General features: G+C 38.3%; 1 protein-coding gene across 1 annotated transcript in view; it reads right to left on the minus strand.

The window, feature by feature from the left end:
* The window catches only part of LOC107090190 (polycystic kidney disease protein 1-like 2), a 26112-nt gene extending 2292 nt beyond the window's left edge, over positions 1-23820 (minus strand). The window contains exons 1-31 of the mRNA XM_015383436.1: positions 23508-23820; positions 22892-23050; positions 21568-21678; positions 19905-20052; positions 19132-19361; positions 18526-18762; positions 16582-16755; positions 14349-14491; positions 14081-14260; positions 13857-13994; positions 13184-13330; positions 12970-13094; positions 12761-12881; positions 10673-10801; positions 10358-10583; positions 9905-10095; positions 9597-9827; positions 9408-9509; positions 9161-9339; positions 8933-9079; positions 8652-8851; positions 7522-7748; positions 7229-7445; positions 6688-7145; positions 6332-6387; positions 6038-6222; positions 5760-5945; positions 2040-2370; positions 1817-1950; positions 1610-1737; positions 1360-1520 (exon numbers count right to left, since the gene is read on the minus strand). Of these exons, the coding sequence (XP_015238922.1) occupies positions 1360-1520; positions 1610-1737; positions 1817-1950; positions 2040-2370; positions 5760-5945; positions 6038-6222; positions 6332-6387; positions 6688-7145; positions 7229-7445; positions 7522-7748; positions 8652-8851; positions 8933-9079; positions 9161-9339; positions 9408-9509; positions 9597-9827; positions 9905-10095; positions 10358-10583; positions 10673-10801; positions 12761-12881; positions 12970-13094; positions 13184-13330; positions 13857-13994; positions 14081-14260; positions 14349-14491; positions 16582-16755; positions 18526-18762; positions 19132-19361; positions 19905-20052; positions 21568-21678; positions 22892-23050; positions 23508-23820 (5714 nt within the window). The remainder of the gene's footprint in view (positions 1-1359; positions 1521-1609; positions 1738-1816; positions 1951-2039; positions 2371-5759; positions 5946-6037; positions 6223-6331; positions 6388-6687; positions 7146-7228; positions 7446-7521; positions 7749-8651; positions 8852-8932; positions 9080-9160; positions 9340-9407; positions 9510-9596; positions 9828-9904; positions 10096-10357; positions 10584-10672; positions 10802-12760; positions 12882-12969; positions 13095-13183; positions 13331-13856; positions 13995-14080; positions 14261-14348; positions 14492-16581; positions 16756-18525; positions 18763-19131; positions 19362-19904; positions 20053-21567; positions 21679-22891; positions 23051-23507) is intronic.
* Positions 23821-23899: the final 79 nt, after the last annotated feature.

Raw genomic sequence — 23899 nt, forward strand, 5'->3', positions numbered from 1 at the left:
ATTTACAGTTATTGTTTGTCAGTTTAATTCAAGAGACCGTGCAGTTAATTAGGCCACTAAGCGTTATGTTGTTTCACTACTTATTCACCCTAAAACAACAATGAACTTTAGTATTTTCCCACAGTATTCTGCAAGCATAGGTTTTAATTTGATTTTTAAACACCCTTTTCAGTTATAACAACTTTTACCCTCAGAAGAAGACTTTCCATAAAGTTTGAGAATTTCCAACCATTCTTCCAGAAGTGCATTATTGAAGCCTGACTCGTCTCAGATTCATCCAAACAGTAATCCAGAGGGTTGAGGCCAACACACTGTGCATGCCTGTACTTCTAAATCAGACTCACATCCATGTATAGATAGATCTCACTTTGTGCACTAGTGCAAATGTTAAAATAGGACCAGCAATCCGCAAACTGTTCCCACAAAGGGAGAAGCATGAAACTAGACAAACTGTTAAAGTATGGTTAAGCAATAAAAGGCAGTTTCATACAAACTAAGGGGACCCACATCTTGGACAACACCCTAATGCCAAAAATGAAGGGGTCTATGTTTAAATGCTGGATTTCATACACTTATGATGACCATGTTAAAAACTGACATATCGAAATGTAATAATTTGCTATGTTAGTAAATGCTTTTGACAGTTCCGTTAGTATAGCTAACAGTAGAGAGATATACCACAGTCTTAGGGAACAGTTGCAAATCCCCATGGTTTTAGTAACTGTTTATTCACAGATTTTCTATTCTCTAAATTCCTCATCAGTAGATGAGTTCGTACCGTCAGTACCTAACAACCCCATATAGAAAAAAGTCAGCTAAAATGTAGCACAACAACAGAAAAATGCAATGTTAGCATTTTGAATAGCCAGTACTAGATATAACGTAAAGTTTTTAAAAATCCCACTGGTTTCATTCTCAGATCTAAATTCTGATTTCAATTCAAATGGATTACAGTAACTAACCTTTGTTCCTCATTTACATTTGTTAAGAAAGTTCAACCCCCCCCCCCCACACACACACACACAATCATGCTTGTTTTGGGAGGTTTCTGGTGAAGCATCACTGTGAGGATGTCAGCTTTTTTGTCTGTTTATGCTTAATAGCTTCACATTACAGTTCGAGGTTTTTTAATACAGCAAATCAATATAACAGTTGTTGTGCAGGTACTATAGCTTCCACTGGTGGTACTTTTGAGATTTGAGAACCATGGTGTTAGAGCAAACTGTAGTACTTTGCAGACATAGCATATTCGAAAGAAAACTGCAAAGGACCCTATTTATAATCAACCAATCAGGTCATTTGAGCATACATTAGGGATTAATTGATCAGATTTGAAATAAGAATGTTTCCATCTCTTACTGCTGTTTGTTGTTCTGATAAAAGCTTATATCCCTCTTTCCAAGTATAGTCCTTTTGATGAAAACAGACAGCGCACTCCAGCTGAGGATAATGATTGCCAACTCCAACAGATTCCACTTCCTCTTGAAATAATCCCATTTCTGGCTCCTAATTAATTTTCCCTGTTGGTACCAGAATAAGCACATGTAATTAATCCTGGTTGAAACTTCAATTTTTTTTTAATAAAAAAGCGTGTGTAATACCAATGCACCTGAACAAACATGTAGTAAATAATGAACAGAAAGTAAATGATTTCAGAGGCCATGACAAAGATGTGGAGGCCCCCAGCGGACTGGTAAAGACGGACACTGTGAAGCTCGCTGCGGAACTGGAAAGCGCCTGGATTAAAATAATAACACAACATATTAGTTCTTGCTGGGAGCTCTCAAATACAATCTACTGCACCTGAAGGGCTAACCAGTGGCTGTGGTTTCCAGCATGAGTGAAACAATGCAGAAGAGGTTCACATTTGCATTGTACACCGTGAACTCAGCGAAGATGGCTTGGGTGTACACATCTAACCAAGTTTTGTCATAAAGGTACTGAAGGATTCTAGGGAGGTATGGATGAGACAAGGTTAATATTGGGTTCTCCCATTCCATTTAAAGGTGATATTTTTTTTATACAATTACAGACTCTACCTCCTTGACTTTTGTAAGTCTGGGCCCAGATCCATGACAAAGCCGCCTCCTCTGTAGTGCATTACGCTGCCCCAGATGGGAAAACCCCTCAGCTCGCTCTGAGATCTGTACATCCACGGGTTGTGGGGGTTCAGGGATGTGTTTTTTACCACATTAGGACTCCAGCCAGGATCGTAAGAGCCGACGTCCTCAGAATCCCAAGAGTAAGAAGTGTGACAGTCTGGAACAGACTCCTGCATGGTGCTGGCAACGTGGCATGAGTTTTTCTGCACTCTCACCTGGCGGAGACGAGCGCTACCCACAAGCTTTGAATTTCCATCTGTAATAAAGCCTGTGTGAGGAAAAGAGATGTTTAAATATGATAAAAAGGACATCAACAAAGGGCAGATCCAGTTAAAACAATATTATTCTATGTGATTTAAGCTTTTTTTGTTAAAAGAAACAGAAAATCTTTGATTCACAGTCCCATCTTCCAAAAACTGAAATGTAAAATGTTAATTCAAACAGAATGGATTTTCATTAAGCTAGATTTTTATTGAAAAAGTTAGTAAATTAATTAATTCATTCATTAATTAGTAAAAATAAATAAAATGTTTAGCAAAACGTTTAGGAATTTTTTTATTTTAAATAACCAATTTCAAATAGTTGGGACATGGACAACAAAAATCTTATGTAAACATATGTAACATTAATTATAGTTCACTAAAATATTACAGGAATCTTTAAAGGTCCCATATTATGTTACATTTTAGAGTAAAAATTACTCACAATGAAGCCGCCACGCCACGGCATGTCTTTACATTTTCTGTAGGAAAATTCCTTTCAGATGAGGCAAACAGCCTTTACCAAAATTCTCCATATTCAGCCCTCCTTTGGATGAGCTGTTTCGGCTTTCTAAACCTGTCCTCCCAAAGACTGCATCCCGAAAACCCGCAACCATGACATCCAGTCAGAGTTGTAAAGATAGGAGCATCGAATAATATAATAAAGACTGCAGATTGACCGATTGGCTGCTACATATATGGGGACATAAAGTGAATGTCTTTCTAACAGACTTTTTTTTTAACACTCATTAGCCAAGAGGTGGAGAAGGGCAATGATAGAGGTGTTAGGATTTTTTTCATTTGTGAACTTCATACACAGGCTTCAGGACACATTGCTGTTACAAAATGTTTATAATGTGAATTTTGCTTAATATGGGACCTTTAAGTTCTCAAAAAGGTTTAATATTTTTTCAAATGCCAAATTATTATTGTGTAAGTAATATAGCTGTAGTCAGGGGGTTACAGCTCAAGTTGAACATATGCAAGGTGGAAAACTGTTCTTTTTTCAGATTAATAAACAGAAAAAAATAAAAAATAAAAAATAGAGTTGCTATACCCTCCATTCTAAGAGATTGCAGAAGACTCAACAGCGCTTAGTTAAAAGCCAACATTTCTGATGGTGCTTTAATGCCAAAAGCATGGGCAGCTTAAACATCTGGATAACTAAAAATCTTGAAAAGTTAATACAGTTTTCATTAACATATTCTCCAATCAAAATAATAGATTTTTCTCGGGAAACCCAACATGTTTTCAACACGTTGCATAACAGCAGACCGTATTTATTACAAAAGCATTGCTTTGTTGTACAAGAGTTTGGCCGCTGCACTACTGGCTTGCCTGAGGTCCCCACCTGTCAACAGCTAAAAACATCCTGCTTATTGTGAAACAAAACGATGACCCTGGAATGTCGACCAAGGCATATCCTAAAACAAAAATGAGAAATTTCCACCCAGAAACTCCAACAACCGGTCTTTTTAGTTCTAATATGTTTACAAAGAGTAAAAAGAGAGTGAGAAAAAAAGAAAAAACAAGGTGAAACCTCATAAAAATGGCCCTGTCCAAGCTGCTGTTAAATGCATAATTGGGTAGGGTAGCCTCAATTAAAATGATGGTCTTACCTAGAATTAACTCTTTATTTTCGATAATCCCCAATAAACCATCATCCGACTGGTTTAAATCTCTAGATTCTTCCATCAATAAATTTCTTTGGAAGGATAAACCCCTTCGAATCAGCTTAAAGACACTACAGAAAACTAAAGACGGGGGGGGCCTAGATTTACCTAACTTTCAAAACTACTACTTAGCAAATAGATTACAATACATCTCTAAATGGATAAAACATAATCCCTTAGATGAGCCTTGGATAGACACAGAACGGGGAATATGCAGTAATATAATTTCTGATTTGCTGTTTATTAGCTCTAATATCATGTTTAAAGAATATTAACATCAGCTCTTCTCAGACAGCATGGTGGGAATTTCTTAAAATGGCGAAGTCATCAGTTATCCCATGCAGTCGTACACCCATCTGGAATAACCCTGACATTCTACAAAACAATAATATGATCAACTTTCCATACTGGAAGAATAAAGGTATTACATATCTGGATCATTTATTTGAAGGAACGGAGTTTATCACATCCGACAAAGCAAAGACACAACAGACCACAAACAAAAAAAAAAGCGAAGAAAATCAAAAAATGAAAACTAGAAGAAAAAACACAAGTAAGCAGAGCAATGGAGGGGTAGAAAAGAAAACCAACAGACAAAAGGCCCTAGAAGGAACCGCCCCCAAAACCACGGTCTAAATTATACAAGACACTGATTAAACTGGATGATACAATATCTCTTCCTATTATGAAATGGGAGGAGGATTTATCAGTCAGCTTTGAACAAAACATCTGGGCTCAGATATGTCTAAAAAATTTTAACATAACAAACCCCAATTTACAATTAATACCATACAAAATCATCCAGAGAGAACACTATACAGGTCAAAGATTATTCAGGATGGGTTTTGCACAGTCTACTATCTGTCCACAGTGCACAGGCAATCAACTTCATTATATTCACGCATTATGGTTATGTACGCCAGTTCAGAGGTTCTGGATACAGGTATGTAAGGACTTATCACTGTGCCTTGGTTGCAAAATTTCACCTTCCACATCAATTTGCTTGCTGGGTGACTTTCAGGGAAGCTCTCTAGAAAAAAAATCAGTTTGCATGGCCTTCACTGCATTATGTATCGCAAAGAAAACTATCCTCATGAATTGGAAAAGTAATGATAAACTCAGCATCAGTCAGTACAGAGATCTATTGTTGGATCATATTAATCTTGAGACAGCATCTGCATCCCCATCAGACCGATCTCTCTGGGCTCCCTTAATCGGCTCCAACATTTAGTGTAGTGGGGGGCTGTGGGAAGCGTCCTGCAGGGCGCGGGGGCTGGTTCGGGGTTTTCTGGGTCCTGGGGCTGTGGGGGTCCTCGGAGTGGGGTGCCTGGTGGATCTGACCCCAGAGGCTGTTGCCCCCATCGGGACGGGGCTTGGGATGCCTCGGTGCATCCTACACCGAGGCATCCCAAGTAATAAAACATTGAATTTAAAAAGATTAGTCTAATTTACTTCAGATGAATTCAAAGAAATTATCACTCTGTATATCCGTAAGTTACCCTGCCTCTTGGCCGTAGACAGCTGGAGATAGGCACCAGCACCCCTCGCAACTCCACTTGGGATTAAGCGTGTCAGAAAATTGATGGATGGATATCCGTAAGTTAATGAAATAGAAAAACTGAACACAACAATTATATTCTAATACATTGAAAATTTTCAGTTTCCTTACTATAAAATTTAAATCTAGGATTTATTTTTTAGGACAGACATCCTGGCATAGTCACCTGGGTAATCTCCATAAAGGTTTCTCAGTAAAGTTGTGTTTGCCCAGTCGAACACGTCCCGAATGCTCATGGTGTTGGAGATTCTTTTACTGAAGCTTTGTCGAATGTGTCGGTTCAAAAAAAAGGCATTAGGGTCCCTCTGACCGTATGCGACCAGAAGAAGGACCCACATGAATCCCATGTAAGCTGCATCAAAACACATTTACATCAGTTATTCAAACTGTATTATCATTATTTTATGATTATAGTTATTAATGCTGCAAACAATGAAACTCTACCAAGAATCTCCCTGATGAGGCAGAAGACTTTCTGCTCTTTAATTACATTTTTCCTCATCCTCTCGATGTCTGTAGGAGGCGGTGGCTGGTAGAAACTGCATGTGCTGTCTCTTCTAGCTACAAGCACCACATCAGGATCATCTGAGGGAGAATTTTCATAGAGCTTACAAATATATTCTGATTTTCTTTGAAAAAAAAAAAGATTTTTTTTTAGATCTTTTTAGATTTTTAAAAAATAAATTAAGCAATTTGCCTGCATGTGTGAGCTTCTCTGCAATCTGAGGTTCTCCAAACTCCTCCTGGTCAACTTTCTTTAGAACAAGAGCAAAGAAAGCAGCAAACCCAAGAACCTGGAACAAAAGAATTTCCAACTTTATGGCGCACTATAAAAACAAATACAAACAACAACTATTCAATGTGGAATCTTCTCTTATTAGATATATAAAATAATATAGACAGATAATATAAAATGTTTTATTTTCTGCTTAGCAGCCAACTTATTAAACAAAATAACATGTTGGACATTAAGTAAATGGAAAATTCAGTTAACCATCAATTACCATTTCGCTTTGGCTGAAATAAATCAGTTAAATGTTTAGGAATGATTTCGAGACCTTTAGCTTTAATCTGCCCTGTATGCAGCCACTTACCTTCAGAGGTTGGGTGATAAAGAGACTCTCAAAGAAGGACACCACCATGGAGATAAGCCAGTTTATAGACTGGTCCTTCCCATAGGTCAGCCCATACATCATAGTAAAGTATCCTGACACGGCACTGGTTGCAATCACCAGTATCCACCCCACAAACACAAACCACCATGGAAGGCCACCCTGGCAGCACTTCTTTCCAGGGCCGCTGCTAATACTTTCGTCAGGACTGGGGCTGCGGTTCAGCTGGTCTCCATCCAGCAGAGACTCCAAGTGACTCTTCATTCCCTGAACTTGCTGCATGGCTCTGTTGTAGCTGCTGGTGTTTGGAAATTGAGAGGGTCCTATCAGACGAAGCTCCTTTTCCACATGATGCAGTTGCTTGTACAGGTACCGACTGTTGTTTGTCTTCTTTTGAGTTTCGTCGAATGTCTTTTCCGGGCTTCCCCACAAACCGTTTTCTACTCATAATACAATATATAAGATAACAAATCCAGTTTTAAATATTCAACTGTGAAATAGTTTTGTGAAAAACATAGTTCACCTTGTAGATTGACGGCACCCAAACTCAGAGTCATGTTGCTGTCTTTCTTGAAACTGCTGGAGTAGAAGTCTCCTGTTGCATTGTTCTGACATTTGATGATATCCTCCACCAGAGACAGCAGTATGTTGATGTCTACATGCTGGCCTGGATCAAGATCAAAATTTGGCAATGGACTTTTCATGGTCTTTGAGAGCGACTGCGTTATTCTCTTTATGTCCTATGGCAGAAAACATGTTGAGCTATTTAAACAGAAAAAAAAACACATGCAACTCATAGGATTTCTGTCACTTCACCTTGATCACAGTGTCTGGAGTGATATGCTTTATCTCTGTTTGAGGAGATGAAGTCTGTGAGGGAGAAACTCTAACAGTGTTTCCTTGTTTTGACCCATCTGCTTTGGCACTTCTCTCTTTTGGACGAGTGTTTCTGAAGATGCTGACAATAAGGAGATTGATGGGGAACATGATGATGGAACTTTGAATTCCAACCATGACCTGCTGCCAGGTAAACTCGATGTGGCCTGCAATGTAAAGCTTGTTTTAAAAATTTCTCTAATTTCCTGCAATAGAGAGACTTTTAGTTGGACTTTAGGAACTTTTTTTAATGAGTCATATTAAACATCATGGTGGATCTTGGTTGCATGTAAAATAGAGAAAATTTGTCTTCTTCCTTTTGCATGACTGAGTATTCTTATACAAAAAACAAAATGCCACATGCAGCTTAGCAATCAAACAGTGCATGCAGTAATACTCATGAAGAGACAAAAAGGGAAGAAAGTATCCAGAAATGGTGGGGATGATAGTCATAATGTCAGTAACAAAAAGAAAAAGATTATGGAAATATAACTTTTGAATATATTTTTACATTTTTCCAAATAACCACAAACTCCTATGTATTTTATTGTAATTTGATATGATAGAACAACACAATATACTGTAAACATATAAAGTGGTAGAAAAAGGACAGGAGGGTTTTAATTGGAAGGAAGAAAAATGTAAAAGTTATGATGAATTTAGCCAATTTCAATCTGCAAAAATTGTGTAGTCAGTTGATCTTAGTATAAATCCAACTATTCTCTGGAGACCTCAGAGGTTTATTAGAAAATAGAGAGCAAACTATACTGTGAAGACCAAGGAGCCCTCTAAAACAGGTCTGGGTCAGAGTTTTAGGGTCCTTACAGAGTACTGTTAAATCCATCATTTAAAAATTAAAAAAAGTGTAACACCGCAGCAAACCAACCAATACAAGGCCATCGACCTAAACTGACAAGCTGGACAAGAAGAGAAATTATCAGAACTAAACAGGGGGCCCATAGTTACAACAAATACACATAACTTTTAAGACTTGTATTTTGGGACAGTATAAAAATCTCAAGTATAAATCTTTACTATCATTAAGGATTGCCCATACATATGTAGCATACCTAAATCCATGGTTTGCTCAGACGGGTCTGTAGGGATGCCCCAAAACATAATGCTTGTCAGCATGGTGCAAAGCAAAAGGGAGAAACAGCAGGACACTCGCTGCACACGTGTGAAAGTGCTGCAGGGAGGTCGGCTAATGACCGAGAACCAGATGTGACCATCTTGAAAATCCTTGGCAGTCTTCATAAAAAACAAGTTACTGAAAAGGAAACACAATTGATAGAAATTACAGCAGCTTAAATTATGTTGTGAAATGTCCCTACATCAAAGCAGATCTTACCTAAATCTCTTTAAATCTGACTCTGTAGCCACAGGAAAGACCTTGTCAAGGCAGCACTCAGCCATATCTACAGCAAGCCAGGAGTTACACAGAAAGTGCCATTTCTGACCAGTTTCTAGATCCTGCACCATCACTTTATTCACATACCTGTATATCAAAATGAAAAAAGTTAATGATAATGTCTTATTTTAATCAACTACAGCAGCCGTCAGTATTTTCTCCTTTAACCATGCAGGGTGATCTCCTGAGTTGTCGTGCCAGAGTCTTATGCTCTGCAGATCTCCAAGAGAAAAGTGTGTGGTCAGGAGAAACAAGTCCACCCCTCCTCTCTCAAAGACAGACTTTTCGGGGTCTGTCAGATGGTGGGGTTCACTTTCTCCCTCTGTTCCCAGCAGAGTTATGGTAACCTAAAAGAGAGGTCAGTCAGGGTGGGTGAGGTTTATTAAAATAGCTATTCAGTGGTGCTGTGATTTACCTGAGAGGAAGTGGCTGCACCATGACGGTGGCCTGTATTAACAGTTAGCATGTAGCGATATTCAGCCAGAGGGTCATTGTCGTCAAGAACTGTTATCTTAACCTGAAAGTGAGAACCGAATAAAATCTAGCAGCTTTGTCGATGTGGTGAAAATAAACATTGAGATCAGAAAATTCTAACAAGAATAACCTTGGTGGAGTCCTGAATGTCTTTTCTGCGTGCCCATACCACCGCCAGCAGATAAGCAACAAAAACCGATCCCACAAAGCACACCACCACCGGATTGTTAGCAAAGGTTGCAAAGAGTTCAGCAGTGCGAGAGACATCCACCAGGTTGGGCATAACAAAGAAAGAGCTGCCGAAGAACGTTAAGTGGTTACAGAGGCACTGAGTGACCAAAGGTGTGGTTAGGGGGCCAACCTGCAGAAACAAACACGAGGTTTCAGTTTATGTATAATGCAGTCATTGTCCATGTGAGCTGTGTTTTTTCTGCACACCCTGCAGCCATCTTCACTCCATGAAGACCTGGTTTCATTCCAGTATTTGCACTGAGCAGCAATGGAAGTGACAGCAACTGTGGCGTTGACTGACTTGACACCTGGCTCAACAATTGGCTTTACAAGAAGGTAATGAGCTCCAGCTCCTCCTGTTCGATCTTTGGGACTTAGCACCCAAGTAAATTTTTCCTCTGTAATAGAATGACAGACAATATTATCCTAGCTGACCATATAGAAAGAGTTGCTAGAAAACAATGACCAGTGATATAAATGCAGGTTTTCACCCATCTAGATTTCAGGATCATGGTTCAAGGAAGACAAGATTTTACTTCTGTATCTAGTTTGAGTTCAGTAGATTATGTGGTCTTGGCTCTGAGTACTTATGTTTTGTGTTTTTGAAGATTTGACTTTGTAAAAGAGGTTCATTTTATAACCAACAGAAGGCTTTAGTACCTTCACTTGTTTTCTCTAGCGGGAGCTTGGTCTTGGCCACATGACTCTTATCGCTTGGATAATCTTTATATCCAAGGAACACCATGAAGGATATGTCTTCAGAAGGCTCCATTTTGAGCACTAGGGTCACCTCTGGTGACGGTATGTCAATCACTAATGTGCTGAAATTTGCGAGGTCAAGGACTGTGCTGTTCTGCTGCCCAATGTTGAGCCTGGGAAGAAGAATCTGAAAATCCACAAAATAAAAACCAGACATCCCCTGAATGTTTTACAGATTAATTTACTGTGAAGATATTAAAAGGTTTGTGATGTGACCTCTATTTCCTTAGGTAGGTTTTCTACAGGAATGACTGTGCCATTCATTCTGGTGAAAGACAGAGAGGCCACAGTTCCTGTGATGTTATCCTCTTTCCAGGCATATGGATTCTTCTCAAAACTCATCATCTAGACAGACGGATGAAACAAAATAAATTTATTGTCACACTTTATTTACACTCATTACTTTGGAAGTAGTTTACAAGCCTGTGTTTATATGCAAATAAAACAACCCTTTAAATCAACTTAAAGGTAAATGCATGCAAATACAAAACGATAGGTTGCCTCTATATAATTTTCCTATATGGTTCTAATTATGCAAGAGTAATAAATTCCGTTTATAAAGTGCCGATTCACAACAGATATCACTCCCAGGCACTTTACAGGGACAATACAGTCAGATTGGTTACAAGTTTCTGTCAAGGAAAACCTGTTGATTGCATCCAGTCATTGACTTGCAAGACATGGTCCTCCATACTGTGACTAACTATGTGCTCTCTTTCGTCCCCTGACATAAGGACTGGCTCAGTGCTAAATAGATGTGTCTTTCCTGGACTGGGCCACATGTGGAGCTAGTTAACACGTATACATTTGCTGCTTCTTTTCTTCTGTTTTATAAAACTGTATCTGCCATTGTTATACTTGGTTTTCAGGTAGTTAGATCATGTATTATTTATTTATTTATTTAAGACTTTCTAAAGGTTCTCCTTTAGAGTTTAGTGGACTGGCACTTTTCAGCCCAGTCTGTCTGACCATGACAGTACAGTGTACAAAATGATAAGAAAATATGGTACAACAAAGATCAAGCCTAAAACACCTATCTAAACTATCAGTAGAGCATCCAGGAATATGGCTAACAAGGACTTACAAGATGCTTTATCCTTTGGTGCATTTTCTATTGTTAGGTACGTTTTCATCTAAAAGCTCTTTGGGAATCCTCTTGTCAATAATAATGTACTATTTTTGGACTTTGAGACAAGTATTCCTCTGGGGGTCTTCATGAATCTAAAGGCATTGGGGAAAAAAAATGTTTTTCTTCTCCTACTTAAGTCTTTTACGTAAAATGTATATAAATGGACCTCGCTGTTCCATCCTGTGGGTTGAGAAAATTTTATGGTTTAATGATAAATATGAAAGATTTAAGCTTTCAAGTAAATGTCTGTTTAAAAGGGGTCAGTTAGTGGGGTGATGGGTTAAAAATGGTATTTGAACCGCAAGACATGGAAAAAAATCTTTGTTTTTGCATTTTTTTTCACTGCTACTCGGGCTCCACACGATGGCAGCCCAATGCTCCCCAAGGGGTTGGGTTAAATGCAGAGGTAAATTTCTCCAATGTGAGATCAATAAAGTTTAAAGATCCAGGAGTCTTTTTCAATTGTGCTTGCACGCACCAGATCAATCGATGTTGGAGAAGTTCAATTTTAAAGCTGCATGGCAGCCCATCCTCTTAAGTACATTGCAAGTCAGATGCAAATCAATGACCAACATATCGTCCCCCTGGGTTGTTGAAGTGTTAGGCCCTTTAAATTCAAGATGATGGTGCCGATGTAATTCTTTGGAATGAGTTCCATGACTGATATGTTTAGAAGTTGAAACCACAATCATCCCCTCTGTTCAGTGATTTTTTAAATCTTTTCACAAAGGTCATAGCTTCATTCACCTCCCTTTAAAAGAACATTTTGATCATCAAACGTGGGTCATATGCTCTTAAGGCGCAAGTTAACAGCTGAATCTTGCACAGGGCAGGGTATTTGTGTAGTCGTTTGGCTTCTCTGATATAGGACTCCAAACAGTCCTCTGTTCACTGGGCCGCATAAACACCACCACTCAGCTTTGGTCTGGGTGTGTTTGGTTTGAAATTCAATGGTAACCACAGATTGATTTGGTCTGAGCCGACATAATTGACAAAGACTCCAGGATAGGTGTTGAAACATATTCAGAGAAAACTAAGCAAAGCTTACACAGGCAAACAAACTGATAGTTTTGGATAGCTCTACTTATAAAATATACATTTTTTTGTATGATGATGACCCAGTAACCGTCTTTGCCACTGGAATTTAATTATTTGTGTTTTGAGAACAAACTAACCCTGATATCCACCGGCTCCGTCGGAGAGAGAATGCCAATGGGGAGTGAAGGAATGGAAAAGCTGGAGGAACCTTCCTTCTGGACATCTATGTTATGCACCTTTATGTCTTCAGAGGATATTCTACAGCAAACACATTAGTTCAAGTTTAGCAAAAGCATAAATTCTGTTTTTTTAGTGTAAACTCAGCCAAGTCCCATTAGTCATTTACCTATTAACATATACACTGATCTGACCAGAATCAATGACCGCAGGCTCTGCATTCAACTTCTTATTATTCAACAAAGCACTCTGAAGATTGTTAATCCCAACCAGAAGGAAATCTGAGACTTTTTTCTGAGGATAAAAATAAAATCACATTTGTCAGACACCAAATATAAACAAGGAAAACCTTATAGCTGCATATATGAAGCTTCTGTCCATACATTTGATGAAACATTTAGAATATTACTGGCTGCTTCAACTATGGGTGTAGCTGCTTGCACAACATCTTCATCTCTTCTTTCATGCGGTTGGATGGTTATGGTGCAAAGGTAAGAGCTGAGGTTCACCAACAATGAGCCAGCTTCCTCCTGAACAAGGGGCATGAAACAAACAAGCATGCATGATGTAAAGCTAAATTCAAAATAACACATTTATCAGTCGATTATGAACCTTTATGTTCAGTTCAGTTATTTAAGTGAAGAAGGAAAATGCTTTCTACAAAGGAAATTAAGTTTTTAATTATTAAAAAAGGGCTTGATTTCCAATTCTGTTTACATCAGGATTAAATGATGTAACAACTGTGGCAAATATAAAGTAAAGCCAGATAATGCTGGGTATACGCTAAAAGGCCATAGACCTAAATTGTATATTTCAAAGACTTTTTAACATAAAGTACTCATGCTTTGAAATATTTTTAGGTCTTTCTGATCATAACCGATTTATACCACCTGAATTAAACGTATATAGAGATCATTGTACAAGTGTTAATATTTAATTGAACTTTTACTGATTTCATCTCACTAAACCCCAGACTGAAGTACATTTCACTTTGGTGGAATTGCTCACTTAATGCTTTCACTTCTACCAGTAAATGTTGAAGGTGGTCTACTGTACTTGAGCGAGAGGACTGAGCTCATCTGACATCAGCGTTAGTCCAGCCACAGCTTCGGCTGCAACTTGAACTTCTTGTGTTGTGTTGCTTGGGCAGTCCTGCAGAACTTCTGTCATTTTGGTCAACATCTGTTCCCGGAGCTGAAATGGTAAAAGAAAGAGATATCAACAATATTTCACGAACTCTGATTCTGTGTTGTACTGTAGCTGCTGCCTCAATTTCATACCTTTGTTTTTGCGTCCTTCTGACCTCGGTCATCCTCTGAATTCAGGACGTCCGAAACGGAACTGAATATTTGTCCAAGTGCCTCACCAGAAAGCAGGCCTTGCTGTTCCAGTTGATCTACAGTGTCTTTGACGGCAGACTGAAGAGATAGTATGGAGGCACTGGAGTTGCTTTTCATTACCTTGAGGATCATAATCGGTTTATTCCATTAACCCAGGGCTTGGATTTCTAGGATTGTGATATACCATATTTGCTGTAAAACTACAAACCTGAGTTGCAACAGTTGTAGTCGCTGTTGTGTGTTTATTCTTCACTGTCACAACCACAGTAACAATGTGATTGTTCTTCTCATCTCCCAAAGGCAGGAAGATTGATTTCACTACATTTGTATTACTGCAACGGAGATGTTTGCCTTAGAGATAAAGAAATCCGCTTTAGCTTTGTTGAATTATTGGTCCTCTTGAATAAGCTGGCAAAACTATAATATTCATCATAATGTTTTGTAGTTTTTTTCCTCAATCAACTAAGAGATTGTACAAATAATTGTAAAATTATAATATTATGCTTGTCAAACATCTTCGTGTTTCCTATTTTCCCTTTCACGGGGGCACAGATGATCATCTGCCTCCATGTAACCCTATCATTCGCATCTTTTTCTGTAACACCAACTTCTTTCATGTTTGTTTTTTTTATTCCATCCATAGATCTTGGTTTTCCTCTTGGCATCCACCCTTGCTGTACCAGCTTCAATATCCAAAGGATTTATTCACCATCACTCCTTTGAAAATGTTAAAATGCTCTCAGTCTGGCCTTATATCCAAAAAAATCTAACAGGACATTGACCTTCTGATGTACTTATCCCTGATACTTTTCACACTTGTCACTCCTAAATAACACTTCAAACTCTTCCTCTCTGCTCTCTCCAGCTCCGCCACCTATCTTATCAGTGCAACCGTGTCTAAACCATAAAAATTGTTGATCTCATTACCATCTTGTGCATCCTTACTTTCAGTCGCTGATAATCTTATCACACAAAACTTCTGATACCTTTCTCCATCCATTCCAACCTGCTTTTCCGCTGTTGCTCTTGACCCAAAGCACTTAAAAACCCTCTACCTACTTTATGTCAGATCCCTGAGGCTTCATGGGCCCTCTTCGGCCCTCATCATTCACAAATGTATTCTGTCTTGGTATGGCTAACATTCATTCCACTTCATTCCAGGGCAAATCTCCAACTCTCTACACTTTCCTGTCACCAGTCCTATGCTTGCACTGCAGATCACAAATTCATCTGCAAAAATCATGGTCCATGAAGATTTAAGTCTAACCTCATCTGTCAAACTGTCCACCACAAAAAACAAGAGACAGCCGACCCCTGATGCAGCTCCACTTCCACCTTAAACTTCTTTTATACCTACAGTAAAACTCGCCACTATCTCACAGCTGTCTTGAACCACCAATAATCTTCTCTACAATTCCAGACTTCCTCATACAGTATCACAGCTCCATTCCATAACTCTGCACCTCTCCTTTTTGATTTGTACCAGTGCACTGCCCATCCATCCCTTAGGCATCTAGTCAAAAACTCTACTGCCGTCTGTCCTACACACTTCCATACCTCCACAGGTATGTCATCTGGACCAACTGCCTTTCCACTCTCCATCCATTTTTATAACTTTGTTTCTTCATCCTAATTTTTTTTACCTCCTGATCTCTGATGGTTACTTGTTCTGCTCCTTTTTCCCCCTCTCATTTTCCTCATTCAACTCTTCAAAGCACTTCCATCTTCCTTTCACAAACCTGTCTAACATCCTTTCCATCTCTACCTTAACAGTCTATATGTGTTTTTCTCCCTCCTTAATGTCCAGCCTATCAAACAAATAACTGTATTACCTTGTAGCTATGCCTCAATGTCATAACCCAGGCAACTTTCTCACTTCTTACCTCATCTATTTGTCTGAACACACTCCTGTACTTCTTCGTTGCATCAGTAAGTCTTGTTCTCAACTTTCCTTTTAATAGAAATACTGAGTGCTTTCATTATGTTCTTCCCTATTTCCTCATCTGTAGTTCTCCAGTCTTCTGGAAGATCCTCCTCACCACCTAGAGCTTTATTCAACTCCTCCCTGAAAGCCACTCAATGCTCTTCCATTTTTAGCTTCCACTACTTTGTCCTCTGACCTGAATTTGTACATTTTAACCTCCTCATCATCAGAGTCATTTTGCTCTCCACCATCCTGAGCCATTTGGCAACGTTCTCTCCAACTACTACCCTACAACCATCGAGTTTGTTCAGGTTCCTTCAGAAATAAAGCAGGGTAGTCACACATAAATGACCCATACATCAAATGACTGCCTTTTAAATATATATATCTTCCATTAAATATTTTAGTTTATCATATCTTTTATTTTAATTTGATAATTTCCATTATTATGCATATCAGTTAATTTATCAATATATTCTTTAAGAATGTTGCAACTTTTTTAGCATCAAACCGTTACCTGTGTCGGTCTTGAGGCAATAAAGACAGCCTGTGGAGCAGAAAGACGTCAACTCACAGGTAATTTCAAAAGCATCAAGCACATTTCCTGACTGTGGAGAGATGCTGCATGTAGGTACAGCAGGTGCAGCTGGGATTGGAATACTGTATTTGATAAACCCAGGGACCTTCTTGCCTACAGTAATTAAAAACAGATTAAGTCCCATTCACATAGGGTACAGTTGATTTAATATACAATCACATGCTGTGAAATAAAGAGAAAGTACCATAAGCAATCACAACGATGTTATGCTGGACGCTCCTTGAATCTCTTAGATATTGACTGGGGACTGTGTATTCAGTGTCACCATGTTGTATATTTGTAGGAGGACTTCTTCCTGCTTTTGAGTAACATTCATTGAGATCCTCCTGAGGGACAAAAAAGTAAGTAGTCCTTAGTAAAAAAAAAAAAAAAAGATGTTTGATTTTGTAAGGATTAAATCAAACTTGCCATCATAGGTTTTGGATCTTCTATTAGCCAAACTACATCTGGGCAAGTTGTTGCACAGCTGAGACTTAGCTTTGCACTTTCATTCACATTTAAGGAATCACAGTTGTTACACCTGCAAAGACCAACAGTGAAGATAATTACAACATAGCAAACAAGAAATGGAGCAAAAAAGAGCAAAAACACATGAGGGTTTATTGCCCCTAAGTTTGACACTGAACCTGTTTTATTTTATGTTTTTATATATTCTTGAGACAGTATGTTGTGCATGTAATATATAAAAGCTAAAATTTAAAACGTTTTACCTGATTGTGATGTCCTGAAATTCCTTTAGAGGGGTAACTGTAATGCATTTAGAGGCTCGGGCAAGCTCCACCCACTTCCTAAACCATGTTCTTTTCCTCATAGTCAAACTGTATTCAAAAATTTCAAATGGATTAGGAAGACAATCTTTTTCAATCATATGAGTTTCTTCCCTTGTTGTATTTCTGCATGAGCAGTGTCCATCTGGAACAAAAACAAGTTACAGTGTTACTATCAAATAAAGGAAAAAATGCCCCAACACAGACAAATAAAACGTAAAGTATTTTGACCCAGAAACAACTCCAACCTTTGCATCATCTATATTAAAAAAGCAAAACAGACATTATGTCCTGCCTTGAAATACCTGCACACAGAAAGCCCATATTATGGTTTTGGAAGAACAACAATATGCTTTCTGAGTTGCTTAGATAGAAACAGAAATCTGTGGCATGTAAATAGTGCGCCCATTTGCTGATCACCCTCTAGCAATGTTAAAGAAGAAACAGTCGAGTTAAATCCCTTAATTTTCAGGCATGTGAGCTGTAGAAATGATTTTCTTTCATTTGAATTTAAACAATGGTGGAAATAAGACCAAACCTACAACTTCAGCCTTAATAATACATGGTAAATGAATGACTAACTGCTGACTTTAACCGTGGTGAATGGCTGTATAACTTACTGCATTGCCACTCAAATATGAATCTTTTGCTGTCCTGAAATTCAGCACCGGCTACATTCAGCTCAACACTCTGACTGTGATCAACGACCTGGTCAGGAGAAGCTGTTATTTCCAAGCCGCCTGATATTTCATAGTTATCCTCCTGCAAATAAGATAGTTTGGTGGTAACAAGAAAAAAAAAAAATCATATATATATATATATATACACATACACGCATACACACATAGAGTATACCGTATATAGTGAGTCGTGTTTACTATTTCAACATACCGTGTTTTCATTTTCACTTGTCGAGGAGTAATTCTGGCAAGCCTGCAGTATTTTCATTAAGTCAATTTCCAGCTGAGAGCTTGAAAAGACATTCACAGCTTGGACTTTCACTTTCAAAAGCCCTGTTTATAGAAAAAAATATATAATTAAGCTGAATTATTTCCAAGATCTGTTTTTTTTTTATGAAAATAATTTTAAATCCTACCTTCCAGTGGGTGGGAGAACACGTAAGTATGCAGGCTATTATTAATCATGTTTCTGGTTTCAGTCAGCATGTCTCTTAACCCACTGAAGTTAAAATAAAGCTCCACTGGGGACCCTTGCTTCAATGAGACAGCAATGGCGAGATCGGGAGAGTCTGGACATTCATCCTCTTCTGTCATTATATGGGCCTGCAGGCCGACAACAGGTTCCAGGAGGCACAGCAGCAGGTCAGTGGACACTGGGTGGGGTGTGACCCCATTAGATGCAGATATGGTTAAATTCTTGCAGCCAGGTTTAAGACTTTGAACCACAGTCTGATTCAGTGTGATGTTGTGAGGTTGGTTCCCCGAGTCCACAAAAGAGTTTGCAATCTGATTGCTATTAAGAAGAACTGAGTATGTAACATTTGTCCCTTTTAGAAGAAAAAAAAAAGAGAAAAAAATGCAATGCCTTAAGAAACTAGTCATTTTGAATGTAGATCTAAAAAAAGTAAGGTAAGTCTTTTTGTTTAGATACTACCAATTTATTCAAAAGGAGAAGTCGTAGGTTACTTATCAAGACATGTCTAATATAATATGCTGCAGAACTGGGGGAAAAAAAAACTCACCTGTTTCCAGTCCAAGTTGTATCTGAACAGGCCCCCCATCGAAGGTGTTGCATTTGGTGCCATCTGTTGTCACATTGTTGCCATAACAATTCACCACTCTCAACTCACCAACAGGCTCCTGGATTATTATAGTTTTCTGAGCAGTGACGTGCCAGTCACTGGTGCTGCATTCAACCTCAACTATGAAAACACCAGGCTTGCGAAATCTGTGTATGATTGCAGACTCCATCCTGTGACCCAAAATAAAGACTAAAGTTTGATTTAGTTAAGGCCAGATGGACGTTCAATCCAACTGGTAAAAATGCCTTAATCCTATAAAAAAAATAAAATCTTTAAACTGAGCAAATTTGTTTAATGTTACAAAAATACTTTACCAATTAGTGCTATCTTAACAGTCATTGTAAAATAACTGGGGGAGTGTTGTCCTAGTGGTTATAGCAGTGCACTTATGCTCTGAGAAGGTCGCAAGTACCCAGTTCGATCCCCACAGCCTGCACTCTGGGTCTCTGAGCAAGACCCTTAACCCCACACTGCTCCCCGGGCACCGCACAATCGCAGCCCACTGCTCCCCAAGAGGATGGGTTAAATGCACAGGTAAATTTCCCCATTGGGTGATGAACAAAGTTCAATTATTATTTTTCCTTTTTAGAATGAATAAATGATTTTTGCCCAGCATCAAAAGAAAATTTCACTTATAAGAATGGGATCAACAGATATAAACTTAAAGAAAGATAACTATGCTATAAAGTATGTATTTAAACAATACTACTTACTCTTCTGGATTATATGGATCAATGATGTGGCCATCTCCAGTATCCACGGTGCAAGTTAAGTTTCCATGAAAGGGATGAAGGAGCCATTTTACAGTGATGGAAACATTATCGACAACAGAAGCCAGTTTAGTGATCTGCAAGGAAAGTCCTGGAACGGTTTAACAACAAAACAACAAAAAAATGAATAACTAATTCACAAACATAGTTAACACATGCAAAATGAGAAGATGTTCTTTTTTTGGTAAAGGTTCTCACCCATCAAGGAGATGAAAAATAGAAAATAGTTTTAAAACACAATACAACTTTAATTCTTTACTTGAAGATATGTTTCTCTCCATGCAAAGAGTTTCTTCTGAAGTGAGTGAGAGGAAAGAATCCAGGCATGGTTTCTATTCTACAGTCTACACCTTAAATGTATAGTTTCATTTTTTAGAAAATTCTATTTAGGCTTCCTTTCCACTTTAAAAAAAATGCACATGTACAACCTTGTATCCGCTCCAGAGAGGGAACGCCTATTAAAAGCGTGCAAGAGAATGCACAAGCCCTTTTCTCCTCGTGTATGCTCTGTTTAAAAGTTGCTGTTTCTGTAATTTGTTTTGTTTGTATTTATAAATCAACACCTTTGGGAAAGGAAAATTTTAACATTTAATTAAATTCTGTAAAGAAATGGTTTATGCCTTTACCAAATATAAATGAATTGGGAAAAAAAAGTTAGTGTGGGCAATGCTCATACAAGCTTACTTTCCAAAATAATTTTTCAATTTTTCCAATATGTCAGACTCACCAAACATAAGTAAAAAAGGGGACAAGCACGTAGGACGGCTTTACGTAGACATATCACCAGAAGGATTTACAATTAGGAGGACCACTTATTGTGAAGATCCACCCAGAAAAAGAACATCCTCCACTATACCTGTAAGGCAGGGGTCTGCAGCCTGTGGCTCTGAAGCCGCAAGTGGCTCATCGAGCCTTTCAAAAAAAAAGTCCTCTAAAAACTTTGCCTAAAAATAACTACATATAGGTATAATAAATAATGCAGGTCTTAAGGTATTTTTATTTATTTTTATATTAATGCTCTGATTTTCTGCATTAAAAATTATCCTAAAGGTACCAGCAAATTAGGTCATGTATTTAGTAGTGGTGCACCGATGGCAGTTTTCTGCCCAATCATTAATCTTAAGAGAGGCTGACATGCGGATTCTGGGAGACTCTTTTGAGGACCAAAATGCTTTTGGACCTTTTAGGCAGAACAGATAGTTTGGATGATGAGTGAAAGAAGCTAAAAGAAACCCACTCTCCACTGGGGGTGCTCAGAATAACATACCGCCCTGCCCTGTGCCCTCTCAGTTCCAAACCAATTCTCAGTTTCCTGCAAGCAACCAAAACCAGCTGTCTGTAACCATGCTAAGTTATTTAGAGACTAATCTGCATGTGAATTGAATGTTTTACAAGTAATCTTTATTCCCTATTGCCTTTGATATGAAGAAGCTCAGAGGAAGCAGAGTGAAACTGTTCCAGCTATAAGAATTAAACTCCAGTTTAAGCAGTCTCGTTTGAAAAAACAGATTGTCTTTGCATAAATAATCACTGTAAAGCATTAAGATAGACACTATAGAATGTGTAACCTGTTAATATTACTGGAAGAGCATGTTTTGTATCTGACCGTCTTTGCAGTGGTACTCCACCGATAGATAACTTCCCAACACTGGGCAGGGTTCAGTGAAGGAGTTCAGATCCAATGGAACCTGGCAGGCCTGCAGTCCACGACAATGAGCTGAGAAGAAAACAGCAATAAACCGAGAATGGAGGAGAAAAAAAAAAAACACTTGTGTCAAAAAGAATGACTTTAATACTTAATCTATTCATTGTTTTTTTTTTTTTAATGATAGAACTGGTTTACCAGCTGTTTATGATAAATCTCTTTAGTGAGACTAATGAGATTATGAAAGCATGCACACCCTTAGACAACCTACATAGCTCCTCTGACAAAACATTTATCTAGAGTTTTGTTTTATTGATTAGAATTCTTTATTAGTAATTTTTGTTTGTTTAACCATTTTTTATTTTTTCAACAACTTTTTAAATACAAAATGCAATTTTGCTTAGGGAGCAAATCAGTGCTACTAGTCTACACAAATTGTAACCTCCAATACATATATTTAAATTTCGTATGTCCCATTTTCTATCTTAGTTTAATGCAACTAAAGATGATCTGTTGTACCTGTTACAGAATCCAAAGCATTAATCCAGCTGCATTCGTCCTGGGAAAATGTGGGTAAAGTAGTGAAGTGGGATCGGCAATAATGAATAGTTTTCCGTCCGTAGAAGGCATCTTCAATCTCCAAAACCTGACCAGAACCGCATTGCAATGTGGCATTTTGACCTTCACATGCAACTGTTCTTCCAATATCTGCAAAGACAATGTATTATACAAAAATAAGAATAAAAACAGACAAATATAGATCCTGATAAGCTCCCTTGTGGTCATTATGGACAATATTGTTTTACTGGGTTTTTAATTGATCATCTAAACTGTTGTTTCCAAAGTAGAGTCAATACGCAATATTATAATTGATATAGGTATTATTTAGATTTAAATTCAGTTTATTTATATAGCGCCAACTCACAACACGTCATCTCAAGGCTCTTTACAAAAACAATTATAGTACATGTTATATATTAATATTACAGAGCCATATGCAGATACAAAAATCCAAGGCTAAACCCAATAAAGCTTATGCATGGTGGAGGCAGCATCTTCCTGGGTCTGCTTGGTACCAGGGGTGCAAGTGCATTTCAGAAAGTAGCTGGGAAATTAACTTCTTTAGCCTGGTAGAAAACAAATACAACTGGATAGTGTTGCAATAATTTTCTTCTCTTTACTTTTATAAAGGTAATTTTGTTTGATTGAAGCCTGAAAAAAGGATGGATAGGAAATAAATTTAAAACTGAATCATAGCAGTACAGTTTATCTAGAGGGAACATACCAAACTGGCAGACAAAGTTGAGTTCCTGGGTGCAGTTTTCTGTGGCCGTCCACTGGAAGCCTGTGTGTCCCAGAATGTGTCCACAAGCTGCTTGGACATCAGGTGGGTTTACCCAGTTACTGTAGCTGACATCTGAACTGTCCAACCATGCAAGAGAACCTATTAACCAAAAAATAAAACAAAACATAATTTGATCTGAACCTTTTATGATAGCTTATGGAAATCTGTGAAATACATTCAGAAAGAAAAGAAAGAAGTTGAGCGTTTTGGGTCAGTAAAAGTTAAACACTTAAAGGAACGCTGGAAATTGGAATGGTATGGACTTCAATAAATCAAGATTTACCTTCCTGTTCACCTGTGCTCATCCCTCCACATCCATTTTATAATAAACCATACCAACACACAGCACACGCTGCCTTCTGAGGTCATATTTTACTCTAGGATATCTCAGATTTTTCGCTTTTGTGTTTAAACAAAAGCACAAACTGCAAACTATTGAAATGCAATTTCTTTGACATAAATTTTCAGTTGACTCTTAAAATGTTTACTAGCCGTCCCATAATCATAAATTCATTGTAAATTATTGAAATATCTTCTTAGAGCTCCATCAGCTCACCTTCAGTGGGAGAGGAATCCTGAGTGAGGTTTGGCGCTGCAGGTGCCAGCCCAAGCCACCAGTCCTTATCAGGCTCCAGGTATGTTTGAAGGAACTGCTGTGTTTCATCATTCAAGATAAAAACCAGGTGTCCCCCACCTCTCTCACACCACGCTTCAGCTCTGAGGAAGGAAAACTGCAGACCCACAAACTCATAGCAAGCTCCTTCAAATGCTTTCTGGTAATTAGAGCAGACTATAAACTCTTCCTCAGCGCAACAGCTGGAGATGAGGAAAACCATCAAAGTGCTTGAGAGCAAAATTACTTTCTCCATCTCTGGGCACTGACCTGCTTCTGTGGCAAATTTGTGCCTTTAAAGGTTTCTGAAGCCAGCACTTTGGACAGGGAGGGGT

This window comes from Cyprinodon variegatus, unplaced genomic scaffold (assembly GCF_000732505.1).
Source record: "Cyprinodon variegatus isolate N-32 unplaced genomic scaffold, C_variegatus-1.0 Scaffold285, whole genome shotgun sequence".
In the NCBI taxonomy this organism is placed as follows: Eukaryota; Metazoa; Chordata; class Actinopteri; order Cyprinodontiformes; family Cyprinodontidae; genus Cyprinodon; species Cyprinodon variegatus.